This window comes from Microtus oregoni, unplaced genomic scaffold (assembly GCF_018167655.1).
Source record: "Microtus oregoni isolate MIOR12 unplaced genomic scaffold, Mior012 000022F_ref0000154, whole genome shotgun sequence".
NCBI lineage: Eukaryota > Metazoa > Chordata > Mammalia > Rodentia > Cricetidae > Microtus > Microtus oregoni.
The window spans coordinates 19,442,056-19,464,109 of NW_024543081.1; the positions used below are offsets into that span (position 1 = coordinate 19,442,056).

The 22,054-nt window shown below is 40.2% G+C and overlaps 1 protein-coding gene across 10 annotated transcripts in view; it reads left to right on the forward strand.

Moving 5' to 3' along the window:
• The window catches only part of Ptk2 (protein tyrosine kinase 2), a 220,945-nt gene that overhangs the window by 109,475 nt on the left and 89,416 nt on the right, over positions 1-22,054 (forward strand). For all 10 annotated transcript variants that reach the window (XM_041672227.1, XM_041672218.1, XM_041672219.1 and 7 more), the window contains 4 exons: positions 10,152-10,259; positions 11,775-11,892; positions 13,388-13,418; positions 17,011-17,063. In XM_041672227.1, coding sequence (XP_041528161.1) covers positions 10,152-10,259; positions 11,775-11,892; positions 13,388-13,418; positions 17,011-17,063 — 310 coding nt within the window. The remainder of the gene's footprint in view (positions 1-10,151; positions 10,260-11,774; positions 11,893-13,387; positions 13,419-17,010; positions 17,064-22,054) is intronic.

The following is a 22,054-nucleotide window of genomic DNA, read 5'->3' on the forward strand; positions in this document are numbered from 1 at the left end:
AAAGTTGTTTTGATTTGCATTTCCCTGATTGCTAAGGAAGTTGAGCACGACCTGAAGTGTCTTTTGGCCATTTGAACTTCTTCTGTTGAGAATTCTCTGTTCAGTTCAGTGCCTCATTTTTTTATTGGGTTATTTAGCATTTTAAAGTCTAGTTTCTTGAGTTCTCTATGTATTTTGGAGATCAGACCTTTGTCTGTTGCGGGGTTGGTGAAGATCTTCTCCCAGTCAGTAGGTTGCCTTTGTGTCTTAGTGACAGTGTCCTTTGCTTTACAGAAGCTTCTCAGTTTAAGTAGGTCCCATTTATTCAATGTTGCCCTTAAAGTCTGTGCTTCTGGGGTTATACATAGGAAGCGATCTCCTGTGCCCATCTGTTGTAGGGTATTTCCCACTTTCTCTTCTATCAGGTTCAGTCTGTTCGGGCTGATATTGAGGTCTTTAATCCATTTGGACTTGAGTTTTGTGCTCGGTGATAGATATAGGTCTATTTTCATTCTTCTACAGGTTGACATCCAGTTGTGCCAGCACCATTTGTTGTAGATGCTTTCTTTCTTCCATTGTATACTTTTAGCCCCTTTATTGAAAATGAGGTGTTCATAGGTTTGTGGGATAAAATCTGGGTCTTCTATACGATTCCATTGGTCTACTTCTCTGTTTTTATGCCAGTACCACACTGTTTTCATTACTGTAGCTCTGTAATAGAGTTTGAAGTCAGGGCTGGTAATGCCTCCAGAAGATCCGTTATTGTATAGGATTGTTTTGGCTATCCTGGGTTTTTTGTTTTTCCATATAAAGTTGATTATTGTCCTCTCCAGATCTGTGAAGAATTTTGATGGGATCTTGATGGGGATTGCATTGAATCTATAAATTGCCTTTGGTAGAATTGCCATTTTTACTATGTTGATCCTCCCAATCCAAGAACAAGGGAGGTCCATCCATTTTTTGGTATCCTCTTCAATTTCTTTCTTCAATGCCTTAAAGTTCTTGTCAAATAGATCTTTCACTTCCTTGGTTAGAGTTACCCCAAGATATTTTATGCTGTTTGTGGCTATCATGAATGGTGACGCTTCTCTGATTTCCCTCTCTGCTTCCATATCCTTTGTGTATAAGAGGGCGACTGATTTTTTGGAGTTGATCTTGTATCCCGCCACATTAGTAAAGCTGTTTATCAGCTGTAAAAGTTCTTTGGTGGAGTTTTGGGGGTCGCTTATGTACACTATCATATCATCTGCAAATAACGAAAGTTTAACTTCTTCCTTTCCAATTCGAATCCCCTTGATCCCATTATGTTGTCTTATTGCTAGAACTTCAAGCACTATATTGAAGAGGTATGGCGAGAGTGGACAGCCTTGTCGTCGTGTTCCTGAGTTAAGCGGGATGGCTTTGAGTTTCTCTCCGTTTAATTTGATATTAGTTGTCAGCTTGCTGTATATAGCTTTTATTATATTTAGGTATGACCCTTGTATCCCTAATCTCTCCAAGACTTTTAACATAAATGGATGTTGAATTTTGTCAAATGGTTTTTCAGCATCTAATGAAATGATCATATGGTTTTTTCTTTCAGTTTATTTTTATGCTGGATTACATTGATAGATTTTCGTATGTTGAACCAGCCCTGCTTCTCAGGAATGAAGCCTACTTGATCATAATGGATAATTTTTCTAATGTGTTCTTGGATTCGGTTTGCCAGTATTTTGTTGAGGATTTTTGCGTCGATATTCATGAGTGAGATTGGCCTGTAATTCTCTTTCCTGGTTGAGTCTTTGTGTGGTTTTGGTATCAGAGTAACTGTAGCTTCATAAAAGGAATTTGGTAATGACCCTTCTATTTCTATGTTGTGGAATACATTAAGGAGTATAGGTATTAGGTCTTCTTGGAAGTTCTGGTAGAATTCCGCATTGAAGCCATCTGGTCCTGGGCTTTTTTTGGTAGGGAGGTTTTTGATAACTGCTTCTAATTCTTTGCGACTGACAAATCTGTTTAGATTGTTCACCTGGTCCTGGTTTAATTTTGGTAAATGGTATTTATTTAAAAAAGTGTCCATTTCTTTTACATTTTCTAGTTTTGTGGCATACAGGCTTTTGTAGTAAGATCTAATGACTCTCTGAATTTCCTCTGTGTCTGTGGTTATGTCCCCCTTTTCACTTCTGATCTTATTAATTTGCGTATTCTCTCTCCGCCGTTTGATTAGTTTGGATAGGGGTTTATCAATCTCCAGGAACCAGCTTTTTGTTTCATTGATTCTTTGTATTGTTTTCTGTGTTTCTATTTTGTTGATTTCAGCCCTCAGTTTGATTATTTCCAGTCTTCTACTCCTCCTAGGTGAGTCTGCTTCTTTTTTTTCTAAAGCTTTCAGGTGGGCTGTTAAGTCTCCAATATGTGCTTTCTCTGTTTTCTTTAAGTGGGCACTTAGTGCTATGAACTTTCCTCTTAGGACTGCTTTCATAGTGTCCCATAAGTTCGAGTATGTTGTTTCTTTATTTTCATTGAATTCAAGGAAGACTTTAATTTCTTTCTTTATTTCTTCCTTAATCCAGTTATGGTTCAGTAGTTGACTGTTCGGTTTCCATGAGTTTGTAGGCTTTCTTGGGGTAGCATTGTTGTTGAATTCTAACTTTAATCCATGGTGATCTGATAAGACACAGGTGGTTACTAATATTTTTTTGTAACTGTGTAAGTTAGCTTTGTTACCGAGTATGTGGTCAATTTTCGAGAAGGTTCCATGAGCTGCAGAGAAGAAGGTATATTCTTTCCTCTTTGGGTGGAATAATCTATAAATGTCTGTTAAGTCCATTTGCTTCATTACCTCCATTAATTCTCTAATTTCTCTGTTAGGTTTCTGTCTGATTGACCTGTCCATTGGTGAGAGAGGCGTGTTGAAGTCTCCTACTATTAGTGTGTGTGGTTTGATGGCTGCCTTGAGTTTTAGTAATGTTTCTTTTTCGTACGTGGGTGCTTTTATATTAGGGGCATAGATATTCAGGATTGAGACTTTTTCCTGATGAATTGTTCCTGTTATGAGTATAAAATGTCCCTCTCCATCTCTTCTGATTGATTTAACTTTGAAGTCAACTTTGTTAGAAATTAGTATGGCCATACCTGCTTGTTTCTTAGGTCCATTTGCTTGATAAGCCTTTTCTCAGCCCTTTACTCTGAGTAGGTGCCTGTCTTTGTGGTTGAGGTGTGTTTCTTGTAGACAGCAGAATGTTGGATCCTGTTTTCGTATCCAATCTCTTAGCCTGTGCCTTTTTATAGGTGAGTTGAGCCCATTGACATTAAGTGATATTAATGACCAGTGGTTGTTAACTCCGGTCACTTTTTTAGTAGTAGGGTTTGTGTGTTTCCCTTCTTTGAGTTGCGCTGGTGAAGGGCTTCTAGATGTCGGAGTTATTGTGGTCATTGTTGGACTCCTTAGTTAGTGATTTTCCTTCTATTATTTTCTGTAAGGCTGGATTTGTGGCTAAGTATTGTTTAAATTTGTTTTTATCCTGGAAAATTTTGTTTTCTCCATTTATAGTGAACGAAAGCTTGGCTGGATATAGTAGTCTGGGCTTGCATCCATGGTCTCTTAGTTTTTGCAGTACATCTATCCAGGACCTTCTGGCTTTCATGGTTTCCATAGAGAAGTCAGGTGTAAGTCTGATAGGTTTACCTTTATAAGTAACTTGGCCTTTTTCCTTTGCGGCTCTTAATATTCTTTCTTTATTCTGTATATTTTGTGTTTTGATTATTATATGGCGAGGGGATGTTTTTTTTTTGATCCAGCCTATTTGGTGTTCTGTATGCTTCTTGAACCTTCATAGGTACATCTTTCTTCAGGTTGGGAAAGTTTTCTTCTATAATTTTATTAAGTATATTTTCTGGACCGTTGAGCTGCACTTCTTCTCCTTCTTCTACTCCAATTATTCTTAGGTTTGGTCTTTTTATTGTGTCCCATATTTCCTGAATGTTTTGTGATGAGAGTTTGTTGGACTTGCTGTTTTCTTTGATCAGTGCGTTTATTTTCTCTGTTATCCTCAGAATCTGAGATTCTTTCTTCTATCTCTTGTATTCTGCTGGTTATGCTTGTTTCTGTAGTCTCTATTCGTTTACCTAGATTTTCCATGTCCAGCCGGCCCTCTGTTTGTGTTTTCTTCTTTGCCTCCATTTCAGTTTTCAACTCATGAACTGTTTCCATTATCTGCTTGATTGTTTTTCCTTGGTTTCCTAGGGTATCATTCACTGATTTACTCAATTCCTCGAACTTTCTGTTATACTTCTCATCCATTTCTATAAGGGCGTTTTTTATATGCTGTTTAAGGGTGTCAATCACTTTCATGAAGTCAGTTTTTTCTACTTCTTCTTGATTAAGGTGTTCATGTCCTCCTGTTGTGAGGTCGCTGGCTTCTGGTGGTTTCGTGTTGTTTTTCAGATTGTTGGGTGAATTCTTGCATTGGCGTCTGCCCATCTCTTCCTCCCAATACTCCCCTATGGCTCTTCTTTTACAGGATCAGGTCTTTTTGCCCACTGATGTACCTTCCCAGTGATGTCACTCCCCAGTGATGTTTCTCCTGGTGTCTAGGTCGGATCTCTGTGCTGCTTGGTTAGCTTGCAAACAAAGGGCCCACCCTGCTTGCTGCAGGCAGGCTATGGGGACAAAGGAGCTACCGCCCTTCCCTTTGCCCTCCCGATTCGGTTTGGTCCCAGAGCCCAAGCAGGCTGAGCTGGGAGGCGCTCTGCCGCCAAAGAAGGGAGGGAGGTGGGGGGATCTGGGTGTAAGCTGGGTGGGATAGGAAGAGAGAGGAGGTATCGGGCAGTATAGCCCCTGTAGGATGACCAGGAAGTCAACCTATTTATTCTTTACATGGTCTTCTTGCTGGGTGTGGGGGGTGTTGGAGACACTTAAGTTTATTGCTTTTGGAATTCCTTAGCCTTGAAGGGAAATGAATAAAACAAATAGGGGGTGAGTGAAAACTGATGGGGCTATTCCAGCTTACTTTGTGAGGTCTTTAACTTCTGGATGTGATTTTTGTTTTAAATAACCCTTCCTGAGTTAGTTCTAGAAAAATATATCATTTTAAATTCTGAATTCATTGTTTCCCTTGCTACCTCATCGAGGTAAAAAACTGGAGAGAGAGAAATCCTTAGTTTGTCTCAGTGCTGTGTTTCCTGTTTTGTGCTTCAGCAAATGCTGCTGAGCACCTGCTTTGTGCCATGTTCTGGCCTGGCTTGCAAAGAAGACCAAACAGACTGTAGCTCTTTGATGGCATTCATAGTCAGGAATGCATGGAGTGTATGCATGGAGTCTGTGCTGTATGATGTGTGCAAGTTGCAATGCCTAGTGTTGAGGGTGTGAGCCTGTTTGGACAGCTGGTCAGAGTTTGGTTCTGAGCTCTTCCTTGTGGGCTCACACTAGCAGGTGTGCTTTTTCACTGGTATAGGTTTCTGATCACAAGTTTGTATGTGTATTTGGTATGACTTTGCGCCTGTACTCCTTGCTGTTCGTGCCCACTCTGCTGTGCTTCTGCCCTACAATCCTTTCTCTGTAGAAGTTTCTGTCCCCACTGTGCCCACATATAAGCGACAGTAATTGTTCTGAGCTTTTCTCCTCACTCTTGTCTATGGGATGGAAATGGATCTTAGCAAGTACATATCCTCTGCTTGTTGTATATCTTGCTTGTGAACCTGCCTTCCAGTCTACCTGACACTGATGGCCACCTGGGATTGTTTCAGTCACTTAACTTTCAGATTTCTGCCCCAATACCATGTTAAAATACCATGTTCATTTTTTTGATGTCAGTAGGTAGGTACATGTGCCCATATGTGTGCACGCAGAGGCCAGAGGAAGACATCTTCCTCTATCATTTTTCTCCTTAATCACTCTAGACAGGGTCTTTTACTGAACCTGAAGTTCATTGCCTTGGCTGACTGGCCTGTGTTCTCCTGGGATCATTTTGCCTTGTTCACCCCTCCTCCTTTGCAACCGTGAGGTTACAAGCATGCATGGCCATGCCTGGCCTTTTCCCATGGGTGGTAGGTAGGACTTTCAGGTCAGGTATTCATACTTACACAACAGTCTTAGCCACTGCACAGTTGCCTCAGCGCCCAAAAGTAAGTGTTCTTTTACATGTATTTTTAGAAACTACTGCTCTCTCTTTTGTGGAAGAGATTCCGAGTGAATCTTTTTTAACTTGAAAAGAACTTGACAGGTGACTTCTAAGAAAGGCTGGAAAACTTCTGTCACTGACGGTGTGGGCATGGAATTTTCCTACTTCTAGATTCCACCATTTTTATAGTTCTTGTCATTTTTCCCATCTCATTTGTTTTTATTTTGTTTTTGTTTTGGTGCTATTGTTGCTGTTTTGAGACAGGGTCACACTTTGTATCCCTGGCTGGCTTTGACTGTGTGACCTTGGCCATTCACACTCAGTGGAAATCTTCTGCCTCTGAACACTCACATGCTGAAATCATAGGCTTAAGCTACCGCACCTGGTTTAATTTTTACATTTGAGTAAGTTGGAAGCACTTTTTGTTCTTCTGTTAATCTGATGTAAAGCAAACATCCTGGGAATGGAAACTGGCTCTTTGTGTTCACTGTTTGGACTGTGCCTGTGTTACCAGTGTAGATGTCTTTTTCTTTGTTTTTTGTCTCCTCACAGATTTGGGAATCTGAAATGTTTTCCTTTGTTCTTCCATTTTTACCCCTCCCCATTCTCATATATAAACATACCAATCTCAGAACTCCCACCCACTCCAGTTCCCTCTCCACTATCTTGACTGGTGTCGTGGGTTGACTTCTCAATAAATGCTATGTCACAGAAGAAAATAAAATGATCTCTCTCCCCAAGATTCAGTACATAACACAGAGTTTCACTCAAGTATCACTGCTTCCAGTCCATTTGGAAGATAAGTAGGACACTTACAAGACTTGTAAGAAACTGTAAGAAAGAAAATTTGTGCTGTTATTGAACTTTAGGCTTGCTGAGAAAGTGTCTGCTAAGGCTTACTCACTTTCTTCAGCCATCAGCAGATTGGCTTCCCCAATTAGTCTCAATTCCAAAAACAAAATAATGTAATCCGATTTATAATTAGCCATTAGGCTCATCCCCATATCAAATAATCTGCCTCAAAGAGGCAGCATAGGGTCACAGCCACTATTAAGTCCTGGTCTGCCATTGAGTCCCCTATGTGTTATCAGGCCAGCCTTGGCTATATAATACCTTATCTACAAACAAACAAACAAGCCCATTGGTCTTCTGATTAGATTTCATTGTGAATAGCTCCTATTATCATGTTAGAAGCATAATTTTGCCAGGAGGGCAAGATGATCCTGGGTACCAACTATTTGAAAAAGGCAACACCAGTATTCTTAAGAGCATCTTTGCTGTATAAATCTCCCATCTTCCAAGTCTTTCAGTCTCCTGTCTCTCTCTCTCTCTCTCTCTCTCTCTCTCTCTCTCTTTCTCTCTCTCTCTCTCTTTCCTTATTTGTTTACTTAAACTTTTTTATTGATTCTTGGTGGCTTTTACATCATGCGTCCCTATCCCACTCATCTTCCCATCCCCTTGCTTCCACCCTTTACCCTTGCAACCCCTTCCCCCCAAAAAATTTAAAAGTAACATCAAGAAACAAAACAAAGTCCCAAAGAGGAACAGAAGGAGGGAGAACATGAGCTAAGAAGTCAGGACCACAAGGGGTGCACCCACCCACTGAGACAGTGGGGCTGATCTATTGGAGCTCAGCAAGGCCAGCTGGACTGTGACTGAAAAAGCATGAAATAAAACCGGACTCTCTGAATATGGTGGACAATGAGGGCTGCTGAGAAGCCAAGGACAATGGCACGGGGTTTTGATCCTACTTCATGTCCTGGCTTTGTGGGAGCCTAGACCAGGATGGAGGGGGGAGGACTTTGGGCTTTCCACAGGGCAGGGAACCCTGACTGCTCTTCAGACTGGAGAGGGAGGGGGAGAGGAGTGGGGGGAGGGGGAGAGAAGTGAGGGGAGGGGGAGAGGAGTGGGAGGCTGGGAGGAGGCGGAAATTTTTTTTTCTCAATAAAAAATAAATAAATAAAAATGAAAAAAAAAAAGAAACAAAACAAAACAAAAAATCTCAGTGTGGAACTTGTAGTGTGGTCCAGTGAGTTGCACAGTATATTCTTTAGACCATACATCTTTACTTGTAAGTATTCCTTGCAGTGAGTCATTGGTCTAGTTTGAGTCCTTTGGTTTCTGCTATACCCTTGATAATGGGTCCTCACTGGGACTGTTCTTGGATATTCTGTTGTTGCCTTGTGTCATGGAGATCCTATAATTTTGGATCTGCAGGTACAGCCCCTTAGCATGCTCTAGCAGTTCATAGGTGGGTGTTGGGGTTGGCTACCTTTGGGCCTGCATGGTAACTGGGTTGGTCAGCTTGCCAGCTTTTCCTCATCATCACCACCTAGGCGAGCTCTCTAGCACTGCCTCAGCTAGTTCACCCACTGTAGCAGACAGCAGGAAGCTGGGCCAGTTCTCCTGCTCTCACATCATCTAAATTGTTCAGTGTGTAACTTAATGCCATGACCTGAAAAGTATTTAAGGATGACAGTATATGTGGAATGCATAAACTTAAGGCCTACATAAGTTAATAAATTTTCCTGCTTGAGGGCAGTTTCCCTTTGGGTATTATCCAGAACCAGATATATACTATTATTAAAGAACTTTTCCTGAGTTCATATTATTTCCTGAGGCATATTATTTCTATAATAGTACCACTTGGGAAATGAAGGCAGGTATGAAGACTGGTAGGTCGAGGCCAGGTTGGACACTTAGAGGGAGTTCTAGGCCACCTTGACCTAGATGATGATTCCTTGTCTACAAACAAAAACCCTTTGTTCTTCTGATTAGATTTTATTGTGAGTAGCTCCTGTTCTTCCATCCTCTGCTTATAGGTCCTGTTATAGATCATGTGAATGCATTCTTTATAGTACTTCATTGTTTTGAAAATGCAGTACTATATTTTTAACTTGTAATTTTTCAACTATTTCAATATCTGCTTCCATCGAGAATTTTACGATGTTTTTTGAAGTGGGCATGTAGTTTATTGCAATGGTTCATTCTGTTTTCTTCATTCCTTTCTCTGGAATGAGCTTTCTCTCTTTTTTTTTAAATATTTATTTATTATTTATTATGTATACAATAGTCTATCTGTGTGTATGCCGAAGGCCAGAAGAGGGCACCAGACCTTATTACAGATGGTTGTGAGCCACCATGTGGTTGCTGGGAATTGAACTCAGGACCTTTGGAAGAGCAGGCAATGCTCTTAACCACTGAACCATCTCTCCAGCCCCCGAGCTTTCTCTTTCTTATGCCCACATCATGAGCCCGCCAGAGACCACCATGAGTCCAAGGCAGGGAACCCTGACTGCTCTTCAGGCTGATGAGGGAGGGGGAGTTGATTGGGGAAGGGGGAGGGAAATGGGAGGCGCAGGCCTGGAGGAGACAGAAATTTTTAATAAATAAATAAATAATAAAAAAAATTGAAAAAGCAAAGAGCCTTTATTGTGAGCTCGGACTTGGACTCTCCATCCTCTCTGACACAGCAGTTGAATCAGGAAGAACACTGAGCTCAGCTATGGTGGGGTTTTTAAGGGATAAAGGATGGGGGCAGGGTAAGGGAATTTGGATTCAAATGGGGGTTGAACTCCTGATTGGGCATTAGTGGGCCAACAGAAGTCTTGTCAAACGGATTGGTACCGGTGTTGCTGTAAAGAAATCAGCAACCTATGTACAAGTTAGGTAAGCTATTCCTAATGTTTTGGAGCATCTAGTACCTGTCTCAATTCTTATTGATCCCCCGTAGGGTACAGTTTGTATCTTCTGGTTATTATAAAGATGAGGCCTGGTACCTGTGTTGTTAGTCTGTGCCCTGTCATAGCTATACTAATATTAAGTTAGGCAACTTAATTCTTACCCCCTCATTTATCTGGGTCTCCTTAAGATGTTACCAGTCAGGCACGCCTAAACCTGGAAGGAAGACTGTTGCATGACTTTTCACCAGAGGAAAGAGTCCCTGACTAGGAAGGCTGTCTTGAGGAGAATAGGTTTGTGGTCCAGAAAGAATCACATAAGAACTGACTGACCCCAGGAACTGAGGTTTTCTCTATGACCTAAGCATTTTACTTTTCCTTCCCAAAGCCCACACACCTAGCGGACTTCAACCAAGTACAAACCATTCAGTATTCAAACAGTGAAGACAAAGACAGGAAAGGAATGCTGCAACTCAAAATTGCTGGTGCTCCTGAGGTAAGGGGTTCTTGCTCTTAAGAATCTGACTCAGAAGAGAAGTTGGATGGGCCGAGGTGAAGAGGGTCTAGGAGGGGTTGGAGGAGGGGGAAAATCATGACCAAAATATATTGTCTGCAAAAACTTATTTATTTAATTTAAAAAAGTAAAACAATTGATCCATGGGGTAGTATAGAAATGACTTCTCTGGGGTAAGGATGAAGTGTTCATGGGTAATCAGACTCACAATTTCCTCATGTATAAAGATTTTAAAAAGTGGTTAAATTTCTCCAAGATAGGAGAGGAGTAGATTTTAAAAATCAAGAATATTGGTATAAGTATAATCACAGACCACTGTGAAGTGACAAGGAAGTCAGTTAGAATTGTGTGCACTATATGAGTGTTGCTGTTCCTGGACAGTGTTGGAAGATTCTCTAGACAGTCATTGTGATAAAAGCATTTGTAGCAGTGTGATAAAGTGGGTAGGCAGGACACAGTGGCTCACTGCTATAATCCCAGCCCTCTGGTTCCAGGCCAGCTCTCAGCATGGACCACATAGCAAGACCCCACCTCAAAACACCAATAAAGAAAAAAAAAACAAAACAAAATAGGAACAAAGTAATAAATGGTAGAAGAAAGAACTGTTCAGCTTCAGCTACACAAGACTGGGCTCCAGGCAGAGCATATTGAAAAGCAGTTAGAGCTGTTGTGCACACAGCTTTGCCTGTGCCTCAACTCTCCTCACTAGGCTACTTCCCTCCCCAGTGTTCTGCCCTGTGATCCCAAGTTACTGACATCTAAAGTTGACATCAAGAAATTGTTTATCAGATAACCAGGTCCTAGCATAGAACATAGAAAACTTGTTGCAGGTCAGTTTCCTGCAGAGACCAGTGCACCACTCTTGCTGCTCTCCAGAGCAACCCGTTTATTTAGAATAAGTGTAAGTGAACAGCCACGTGAGCCAGGACATACTTGGTTGTGAAAATAAAAACAGCTTTTGTTGTCTTCAGGTAACACTTAGAAATTATCCTTAGACAGTTTATCCAATACAGCCTGCCTCATGTGAAAATGAGTTTTAAGCCTCTGGCCAAACATGTTACAAATATAGGAAAACTGAAATTTTACCAATTTCCTCTAATGATAAAGAATTAAGATATGGTTCATACGGTTTTATTATATATAAGTTCTAAAATAAGTTGTGCTTTAACTTGTTACTTGAATTCTTCTCATAGAATGTGCTCAAGAAGTCAGACATTCTAAAGAAAAATAATTTTTTCTGCCTCCACCCCCTTTTTTGTAAAAGTGATCCTCAGTTTCAGTACTTTTTTATCTTACATTCTCAGTGTATCCTCCATTACTCATCCCGGGAATAGTGTTCTTAAAGACCACTATTTTCTTTTTTCACTTAAATCTGGCAAATGTTTCATTCCTATTCCTCTGTATTCAAGTGTATTCAGACTTGTGATGTCATAGTGCAGCTGTCCCTTTGATTACTGGGAAGAACAATAATGTCTCTTTCTTGTTCTTTCCCGTTAGCCTCTGACAGTGACGGCACCATCCCTAACCATTGCGGAGAACATGGCTGACCTGATAGATGGATACTGCCGACTGGTAAACGGAGCCACGCAGTCATTCATCATCAGACCACAGAAAGGTGAGGTTCTGTTTTCATTGCTGTTGCACTGGTAGACAAGTACACCCCAGCAGCCAGGTTTTCACTGCAAATGTGAAGGCCAGATGAGTTGTAACCTAGATGCTTGTTTTTCTAGGGAGAGTGGTCCAGCTCATAGCCTACAGACTTGAAGCTGAGCTGGAGTGCACTGTGACAGTGCAGGGCTCTGAGTAACCTTTAGAGTAGCTCCTGAGTTACCATTGGTTGTTTCAGTTCTGGAGATTGTCTTCCCAGTTCTTTTTCAAGTGTCCCTTGTAATTCATGTTGAAGTTTCTATCCTGGTTTTGTTGTTTTTGTTTTGTTTTGTTTTTGTACATCTGAAAAACTTAGAGTAAGTGAAGAGCAAAATAAATTCTGTGTCAAGATGTGAAGTCAAAGATGTAAGTGAATAAAAATGTCCTAGAAATGAGACTCTATCACCTCAGAATGAAGGAGAGTTTTGTGAGTATAATACAAAGAATGAGGGAGGGTGTCCTATGGATATGGATTTCTAAAGCAGTCTTTGAAAACAATTCAGGTAGATGAGTGAAATGTAACTAGAGCCTGTGTGACCTGCCATGAGCTGTGTTTATTCTGTAGAATCCAGGCTAGTTACCATACAACTCTCTGAGAGCTGCCTCAGGGCCAGGTACCCTGGAGGTGATCAGGCAAGGGAGAACAGTCTGTGACAGTGTGCTCTGGGGGGTTCAGAAATATAAGGGGGCCAAACAGAGTGCAGGGTTCCTGTAAGGGATGAAGCTTGAACTGGATTATAAGGGAAAAAAGTTTCTGCTATAGGCAGACCATTATTTAAGAGGACCATGACACTCATGGGAGCTAAGCATCCAGTAGGGATAGATGGGAGAGTCTCAGCTGGCCATGTGGACGTGCTACTTATTCTATAGTGTGATGGTTCTCCACCTCTGGGTTTCAACCATTGGAAAACACACATTTCCAAAGGTCTTAGGAACTAAGACACTGGTCAGTTGTAAAATTATAGTTATGAAGTAGCAATGAAAATAAATTAATGGTTAGAGGTTCCTAAGACCATTGGAAATGTGTGTTTTCTGCTGCTGTGGGGCTTCCCTTCTCATCTCTGAATTTTTCTGCAGCTATCCACATTGTACTTCCTTCATAGATTCAAAGTGTTTATAGTAAATCATTTTATCTAAGTAGAACGTTTGGACTTTTGGCAAGGCACCTAGTCTTTGATTTTAAGAGTTCCTTAATCCCTTAGTCATTTGAGAAAACTGTTTTATCAACTTGCCATATCTTTTTATTAGGACTGGGTATATCTTTAAACAATGTGACCCCAACACTTAGTTATGTTTGTTATAAGTTTTGGGTGGAAATCTCTAAAGACCTAAAATAGAATCAGTGAAATGGATTGACTATAAAGGATTGTCACTAATCCCAAAATAAAGCTTCTTCTTCCTGGACTTACCTGCATACTCACCTCTAAAGGATTTCACTCATGTCTCTTTCCTTTTTTTCCCAGAAGGTGAACGGGCATTGCCATCGATACCAAAGTAAGTGCTCATTTGTGTATTTCTTTACTTGGATTTGTGTGAAACTTTAAGAAAATCATTTGGCTTTATTATCTGTTTTCTGAAAAATTTAAATTTCTACATATTATACAAGAACCCAGAAAACATATTTCCAAATGTGAGTAAATTGTAAGTTATATATAGAATGTAGATTTAATCAAGACATTTCAAAATTAGTTTAACCCTTATTTCAAGTTTAATAAGGTATCTATAAGATGGTTATGGTACGTAGGCTTAGGCATTCACTCCATGGTGTCATGTTTTAAAACATGAAAATAGGCAGCATCCTCTTTTACAGTTAGGAAAATTAAATAATTGATTTGCTGTTCATTACAAATTCTATAAGGTATGTTGATCTATATGTAATATAATTAAAGAAATCAAATAGCAATGCAAAAAATTACATGGTTACTTCTGAATTCTTAGCATGCTAGGAACTGGGGCCAAGGTATGAAGGCAAAATAAAAATCTAGCTATTTAGACAAGCAACTTGAACAGTAGAAGCTGTTAATTCTCAGATTCTAAAGAAACAGTGGAGATGTGGAAGCCTGGGACAAGAAGGGTTAAACCTGGAATTGTCTTTGTTCTGTCCTGTGCCTTCTTCTCTTTAGCAACATTCTCTGCCTCTCCTTGCTAAATGCATCTGATAATATGCTTTACCTGATAGGTTGGCATCACCTATCAAAGCTATCCCTGTAGGTATTGGGGGACCCCAAGCCCACTCAAGCCCAGAGTTGTATTGGAGTCAGAAAAGCATGAGTTGCTACTGAAAAAAGGAAAGGGTCTAGGCAAATTCCAAGGAAGCCAAGAAAAATTTCCTAGAGTTCCACAAGACACGCTGAGATCAAAGCACTACGTGGTGACAACACATGTGAAGGCTTGTGCATGAGGACTTGGTGCTAGGATATTTAGGGGGCTGATCAAAGCTATACCTCTGGTTAGCTCTGGCCTATATACACTCTCTCCATCCCGTCTACTTCAGCATCTCACCAGATTGTCCTAAATAAAACTCCTTTCTAACATGCGGCCTTCCAGAGCCTACCTGACTTTTTTTTTTTTTTTTTTTTTTTTTTTGGTTTTTCGAGACAGGGTTTCTCTGTGGTTTTTTGGAGCCTGTCCTGGAACTAGCTCTTGTAGACCAGGCTGGTCTCGAACTCACAGAGATCCGCCTGCCTCTGCCTCCCGAGTGCTGGGATTAAAGGCGTGCGCCACCACCGCCCGGCCCTACCTGACTTCTTGATACCTCTAGCCTTAGTTTTGCTGTTCTTCACATTCTCATCTGCTAAATTGTACTTACTCAGTTCTTCTGCCAGCTGTCCCCCCAACTCCCTTTCAGCCTTTCTCAACATTCCTCCTGCATGACAACCTTATTCCTTGCCTCAGCCCCACTCACCTTCCACCTCTCTTCTACAGCACTTTTGGAAACATAGGCCTCTGAGCCAGGAGGGCGTGTCATTGCATTTCCCTATAACATCTGGTCAGCTGTAGCCACACTTTAGAAAATAGCCTCCTGCCTTGTCCCCATCCTCCTGACAGTCAGCTCTCTGATAGATACATCCTGTGGAGTCATAATTGTGAGGGTGAGCAGGAACTGGAGAAGCAGTTTTCTCTTGGCATGGGGTAATGAGCTTCGGAGTCTGCTCAGTGTCTCTCTTTGGGGCAGCAGTTTGTGCTTTCTTAGAATGTCTACAGCTGGAAAAAAACCTAAGGAATCATTTTGACCTGGACATATAGGAATGAATTATGAACATGAGTGTAAATGTGAACAAAGGTGGCATGAGTTAAAAGTTATTAACATACAACACACAAACTGAATCAGTTTATCAGACATTAAGAGGATGGGGTTTCCACAGACCTGATAGCAGCCAGACTGTTACATGGTATTCAGCACAGTAATGACAGGAGGCAAAGCAGGTGAGAACTGATATGCAGGAAGGAAGCAGTTACTCAGCAACACTATTCCCTGCTTGCTGGTGAATGGAGTTGGCACACTGTGTGGTAGCCGTGTAGTTGCAGTGGAAGAGAAAGCTCTGATTTGGTAGACAGTAGCTTAATTTTTTAAAATAAAGGTAGATTTTACGTATTTGCAGAACTTAATAAAAGATAATAAATTCTCCAGGACAGGCTCCAAAGCCACAGGGAAACCCTGTCTCGTAAAACCAAAAAAAAAAAAAAAAAGATAATAAATTATATGACTTTGATTATAGAAGTTATGTGATTTCATATAGAAATTTTGTAGTTGCAAAAAAAGATATGCTGTGTCAAGTTCTAATATTTTTCTGGTATAAATCCTGCATTCTAGGAAAGTTTTCCAGTGGTCTTTCCTTTGTATAGTAAATGTTTAAGAGGAAGAAGAGACTTTTCTTATGAACAAAAATCAAGGAAACAGCTGATAAATGTAGAACTCCTATTTTTAAAAGATATATTATTATTTGTGTATGAGTGCATGTGCTCACATGATGTGTGTCTTAGCACATGTCACACAACACCTGCGTGGAGAACAGAGAACTTTGTGAAGTCGGTTCTCTCTCCTTTTGCTTTACTTAGGTTCCAGGAACCAAACAAAGCTGCCAGTCTTGCAACGCTAGCACCTTTACCTGCTGAGCCATTTCCCCAGCACCTGGGAGCCCTTTTATTCCTGTGTTTGTTGCTTTCTAAAACTTCTAAAATATGTTTATATTTTTTAAAGTCATTAAAATTTTTATTTCAGTTTTATTTAAATCTGTTAATAATAGCAATGTATACATGTACTTCTTAACTTTATTATATGCTGTAAATTTCAAAAGGTTCAAATGCTACCATGTTTTAAATTAGTATTTTTTTTTTACATTCGTGTGTGTGTGTATGCATACATACCTGTGAGCACATGCATACCCCAGTGCACTTGTGTCGATCAGAGAACAACTTGTAAGAATCCATTCTGGCCTTCTACCATGGGGCTCCCAGGGAGCAAACTCAGAGTGGCAAGAGCCTTTACCTGCTGAACTATCTCCCTGGCCCTCAATTTAGGTTTTAAAGAGCAAAATTCAGTTCTAGTTGCATGGTTCTTTATAACTTTTGAGCAGTTCTTTACAATCTAGCATTTAAAGAAAACTTACATAGCCTTTACGTTACATATTACTATAGAGCTCTGTGTCACCTTCGTGAGCAGCTTTCTTGAAGCACTTCTGTGGTCTTCCTTTCTTTTTTCCTTTAATATTTTGGATTGATTAATTAATTAATTTACTTTTTGTGATGCTGAAGATAAGCTCTAATTAACAAAACAAGCCAGGTGGTAGTGCCGCACACCTTTAATCCCAGCACTTGGGAGGCAGAGGCAGGTGGATTTCTGTGAGTTTGAGGCCAGCCTGGTCTACAAGAGCTAGTTCAATGACAGACTTTAAAACTACAGAGAAACCCTGTCTCCAAAAACCAAACAACAACCAAAAAACCCATACCATTTGTCTAGAACTTAATCTCTCAGAAATGGTGCTGGCCCTTCCTAATCTGAGGCAGATGCTGATGCCTGTTTGACAAGGACAGGTGTTTTGGTCCTGGGAAGAACAGTGCTTACACTTTGTTTGCTCTTTTGCAGGTTGGCCAACAGCGAAAAACAAGGCATGCGGACACATGCGGTCTCTGTGTCAGGTAAGAATCTTCAGATAGAGACTTCGACACAAGCTGCAGGGAGGATGGTGCAGGTGACACTCTGTGTTCAGTTCATCTGCTTTGAGCATAAAGCACCTGTGTGGTTTTAGTATCATGAAGTAGACTTTATTGTAGATGCTGCATGGGACCCTAACATGTTACTCGCCAGGGTATTTAGGGCTTCAGATTGTTTCAATGCCATGTTCTGTTTAAGTTAAGTGAAAACTTAACTTTTGAAATTGTCATTATAATTTATCTTTACAGTTCAGCAGGGTTTAACAGAATATACTTTGTGTTGTATGTTTGAAGTCCAAAATTTGTGATTTTTAAATGGTTTTCATCTTTCACAGTTAACATAATGGTTATTTAATACAGTCAAGGTACTATATAAGGGTTATCTTAACTATTTGTTGGTGTGATGATCATTTTGTTATGTTTTTAAAGAGTTTTGCCCCTTTTCCCTTATCTAAAAAATGTGAACGATAGAAGAATTTTAGGGAAGGGCAGAAAAGGACACCTTTCAAGGGCCCTAACTGTGTATCTTAACCCACACACACATATATATATGTATGTATGTATATATATGTGTGTATGTATGTATGTATACATATACATACATACACACATATACACACCCAACTGTCATACATACATATAATGTCCACATGTGTATGTTACTACATATCATCTATTCTCAGCTATGCCTGTGAACATAAAGGGAAGAGTGTAGTTCTAAGATAATACTTCCTGGTATATTCAGTATATGCAGGATATGAGACTCAATTTTTGTTTGTTTTGGTTCAGTTTTTCTTGAAGTTTAGTTTTGTATCTTACCCAGTTTCTGAATCCTCTTTTGGATTCATACAATGTATGAATGTATCTGTTTATTTTCTTCCTTGTCCATAAACATCCCACAAATCCTTACTCCACAGGTGTTTGCATTTATGATACACTCCAGGCAGAGTTACTCTGTTAGTGCACAGTACTGTCATGATTTGATGGCCTAGAGCCAACAGCTACTTCCTATCAGAGTACAGAGAAACTCTTGGTTCTGAATGTGGTCTCACTGGACAGTGTCAGGGCTACTGCATGTTCTCCAGGACATGTCAGTCATTCGAGAGTATAAACTATGACGTGGGGAGAAATCCAGACTTACAGAAGGGTTACTGGATGTCATCAGACCCTTTATACAGTTCTTGTTCAGCTTGTGATGGACTCCTCAGGGCCTCACAGTTTTTAATGGGGTGGAACGAGAAAGCTTTTCATTCCATAGTTAGGAGTCCAGAGGAAAGAAGCAACTCCTAAACTAAGCCTCTGAGGCTGAGTCTTGATTGTGGGCTGTAGGATAGGTGTGTGAGATTTGAGTACCACTTAACTACTTGGGCACTGAAATGTGTATGGCAAGGCAGCTACATGTGAAGCTCAGGTACTGATGACTGTGTTTGCCACACTCCCCACAGTTGCCTAGACACAGGAGTGAGTTCAGACTTCAACTTGGGCTAGAAAACATCTGCTGTTTATCTTTGGGTGTGATAAAGGTCCTACTGCTCTTATATCCTCATTCTTTGGGTTAGAGCCTCAGTTTCCTTCAACAGCTGGTCAGCATCATAGGTCTGCATTTTACTTCCCAGCCAGCCCCTCTTTTTTTGACACCCCCCCACTGAAAAAGTTGGCCAATTTTTTTTTTTTTGTTGGTTTTTTAAAACCAAATCTTACTTTGTAACCTAGGCTGTCCTGAAGTTCTTGATGTTTCTACTGAGTCCCCTAAATGCTAGGATTATTGGTGTGTGTTGCCATTCCTGAGTGGCTGGATTTAAATGAGTGCTATTGTGTTCTCCTTTGCTTTCTGTTCTGTTCTTTTCTGTGAGTTAACTCATGAACAGACTGCTGAGATCATCTCCCTTAATGTAGAGATGAGGGGACTTAAAGCCCAAGAGGTTACAAATTGTGCTGAAGTTGTACAATGAGCAAAAATAGAGTCACTATGCAAACTTGAGTATCTGCCTCAATCTTTATTTTAATTTCTTAGGATTCTGCCTTTGTTTTATTCTCCTGGGGTGTCTAAGGAGAAGTTGTGTTCCCTTCTGGGAGTTACTTCTTTCAGAAAAAAAATTATCAGTAAAAATTTTGTGCCTACCAGATGACACTCAGACCCTATCAGACTCTGTCTAGCTCAGCTGTTTATGCCATCCTTTGGTCTCAGCCTGCTTTTCCACTCCCCACTTTTTCCCCAGCCATGTTGCTTCTCAGTCACGTTATGCTACTAGGAATTGTGGTCACTCTTCTGTCTAACTTGCTGGAACTGCCCTATTATCTTGTCCTGTCCTTCCTTACACAACAATCTTTCCATCTCTGGAAGCTGACAGGCAGTACTTTGGTGACCATCCCTACATAGTTCCCAGACAGAGACAGTGACCAGAGACAAAGTTGGTATTTTTAACTCTGTTGATCATACCATCTACTGTTTGCTCCTAGGCAAATTCAGGTTTGTAAATCCTGTGTCATAGACTGTAAAGCTGTACCCACCTAGCCTGGAACCTGTGCACAGACTCCCTGGGAATGTTTTTGTTAATGTGATTCCTAGCTGACAGTGCTGTGGTATAACCTGATCCCAAGGTTATTTCTTGACTTTTCTGTTTGTTTTCCATTCTACACTAAAATCCTATTGTTACTAGGCCTTTGACCTTCCATATCTGCTGGCACAGTGACCTTGCTTTGTGTAGGCCAGTGGAGTGGGTTGTGGTCTGTGTGTTCACTTTTCTTTTACACCCTCCCTACTTAACCCATGATACACCCTATTACACCCTATTAGGGGCTGAATGCATTTAACAAATGTTTGCTGTGTGAGGTGCCCTAGGTTGAATGTTCTCCAAGATATATAAAAATGAGATTAACAGAGTTTTATAAAGATACTTACTAGAATAATAGATTTCTCTAGGCATCTTATTTTTTAGAAAAGGTAAACATAGTTTTAAAAAAGACTAATCATTTGTTTGTATGCCTTTTGTAAGCTGTCAGGTAGAACATCAGCCCTGTCTATAAAATCGGTGGAGGCTATTCTTGGGGATTTATGAGTATACCCTGAGTGTATATGACCCTTGGACCTGGGTTGCTGCTAGAACCATGCTAGTGTGAGGACATTTCCCAGATCTTAGAGTAAAGCTAATTTCAAGTGTTTTGAAGACTTAACTGTGTTTGATGGATTGTTGTTTTGTTTTTTGAATATCCTAAGAAAAAGTAGGCCCTTGATTGAGCCTCCAAACTCGAGTGTGAGTAGAATCCATGATGATTGCAATTCTGTTACTTTGTGGCCCTTGCTTGATATTTGGACCATGCAAAATCAGACCACAGATTATAATTTTTCTCTTACATATCTTTATGAAAGTCACTGCAGTGGTCTTTTTTATCTGGCAGAGGTATTTTTTAATTTCTTTCTATTGAGCCTTCTTTACTACTTTATAATGACTTTTAAGTATTACTGCACATGTAAAATTTGTAATAGATTATTATTTCATTATACATAATTGTATTTATATAGGATTACTTTTAGGCATATTGAGTTAGTGATTGAAACTTGTTCTAACTACCAAGAAAACATTTAGCAAAATAAATGTTTGTATAAGCTTGTTTCATTTCAAATCCTAGAATATCTCAAATGTTTCTGATCTATATAGATCTGAGAAGTGCCAGACTGGGAATCTATAATCATCCCTGAATCTCTCTCACTATTGACTCTTACATATTGGGTCTATTATTCATTGCTTGCTGTGCTGCTGCTGAGCAAATACAAGTATGTATTTACATGCTAAGGGAATTTAAGCGCTTGGTCAGGTTCATGTAGTAATGAGTAATAGAGTCTGTTGGAAGCCCAAGAACTCTTTCTCTTTTCATTAGACACCATTGATCATTGGAGAATCTTTATGTGTGCAGGGGAGTAATATTTTAGCATGTGATTCTATTGTAGAAAATTTCTCCATTTAGCAGGAATAATAAAGTACTGACTTTTCAAATTCAAAAGTCTGGCCTTTGTTCAGTTTGAAAGATCTACTTATGCCTAACTTTACCATGTAGTTTTTATTGTGACAGGGCCATGCTTTTCAAAGTTGTCTATTCTGCTACCAAATGATGCTCCCCCTGCACTTTGAGATGGGATCTCATTCAGAAGCCTAAGCTGTATAGAATTTACCATATAGCCCAGCCTGACTTGAAACTCACTGTTATCCTCCTTCCTAAACTTCCCAAGGGTTGGAATTACAGGCATGCACCACCATGGCTCTGATGCTTAATTTAAACTCTATCTAGAATTTAAAGGGGTAGGATGGAGAGCCCTTCCCTAACTTTAGAGTATTGCTAATTAGTACGTAAGTTCATTTGGGCCAGGCCTGGTGGTGCACACCTTTAATCCAGTACTTTGGGGGCAAGGGAAGGTGGATCTCTTGAGTTTGAGGCTCCTCAAACAGAAATAAGTTCCAGGATAGCCAGGGCTACACAGAAAAACTCCATCTTGAAAAAAAAAAAATGGAAGCAAACAAACAAACAAAAAACACGACAAAAAGAAAGAGTTTATTTGGTAGTCAGATGTGTGGCATACATCTACAGTCCCAATTTCTCAGGGTTGAGGCAGGAGGATTACAAGTTGGAGGCCAGCCTCCAAGAAGCTTAAATGAGGCTGTGTGTGTGTTTGTTTGAGCTGGATGTGTAACTTAGTAGAACACTTACCTGGCGTGTGCAAGGCCTTAGGTTTAATACCTGGTGTTGCCGGAGAAAAGTTCACTGTTGTAAATTTTGTGCTTTATGATGCATTATTGGTGATACATGCAGAGTGATAAGCATTCACTATTATTACAGGTATAATCTGAGAACCTGGAAAACTAGGAATTATTCTATTCATGGTGGTCACAATAAAATGTTCTGACCTGGCAGGTTAATTTAGGAGGAACTCTGTAATCTATTGAAGCTTCTGTGTCTCTGGCATTGAGAACTGCTCTGGC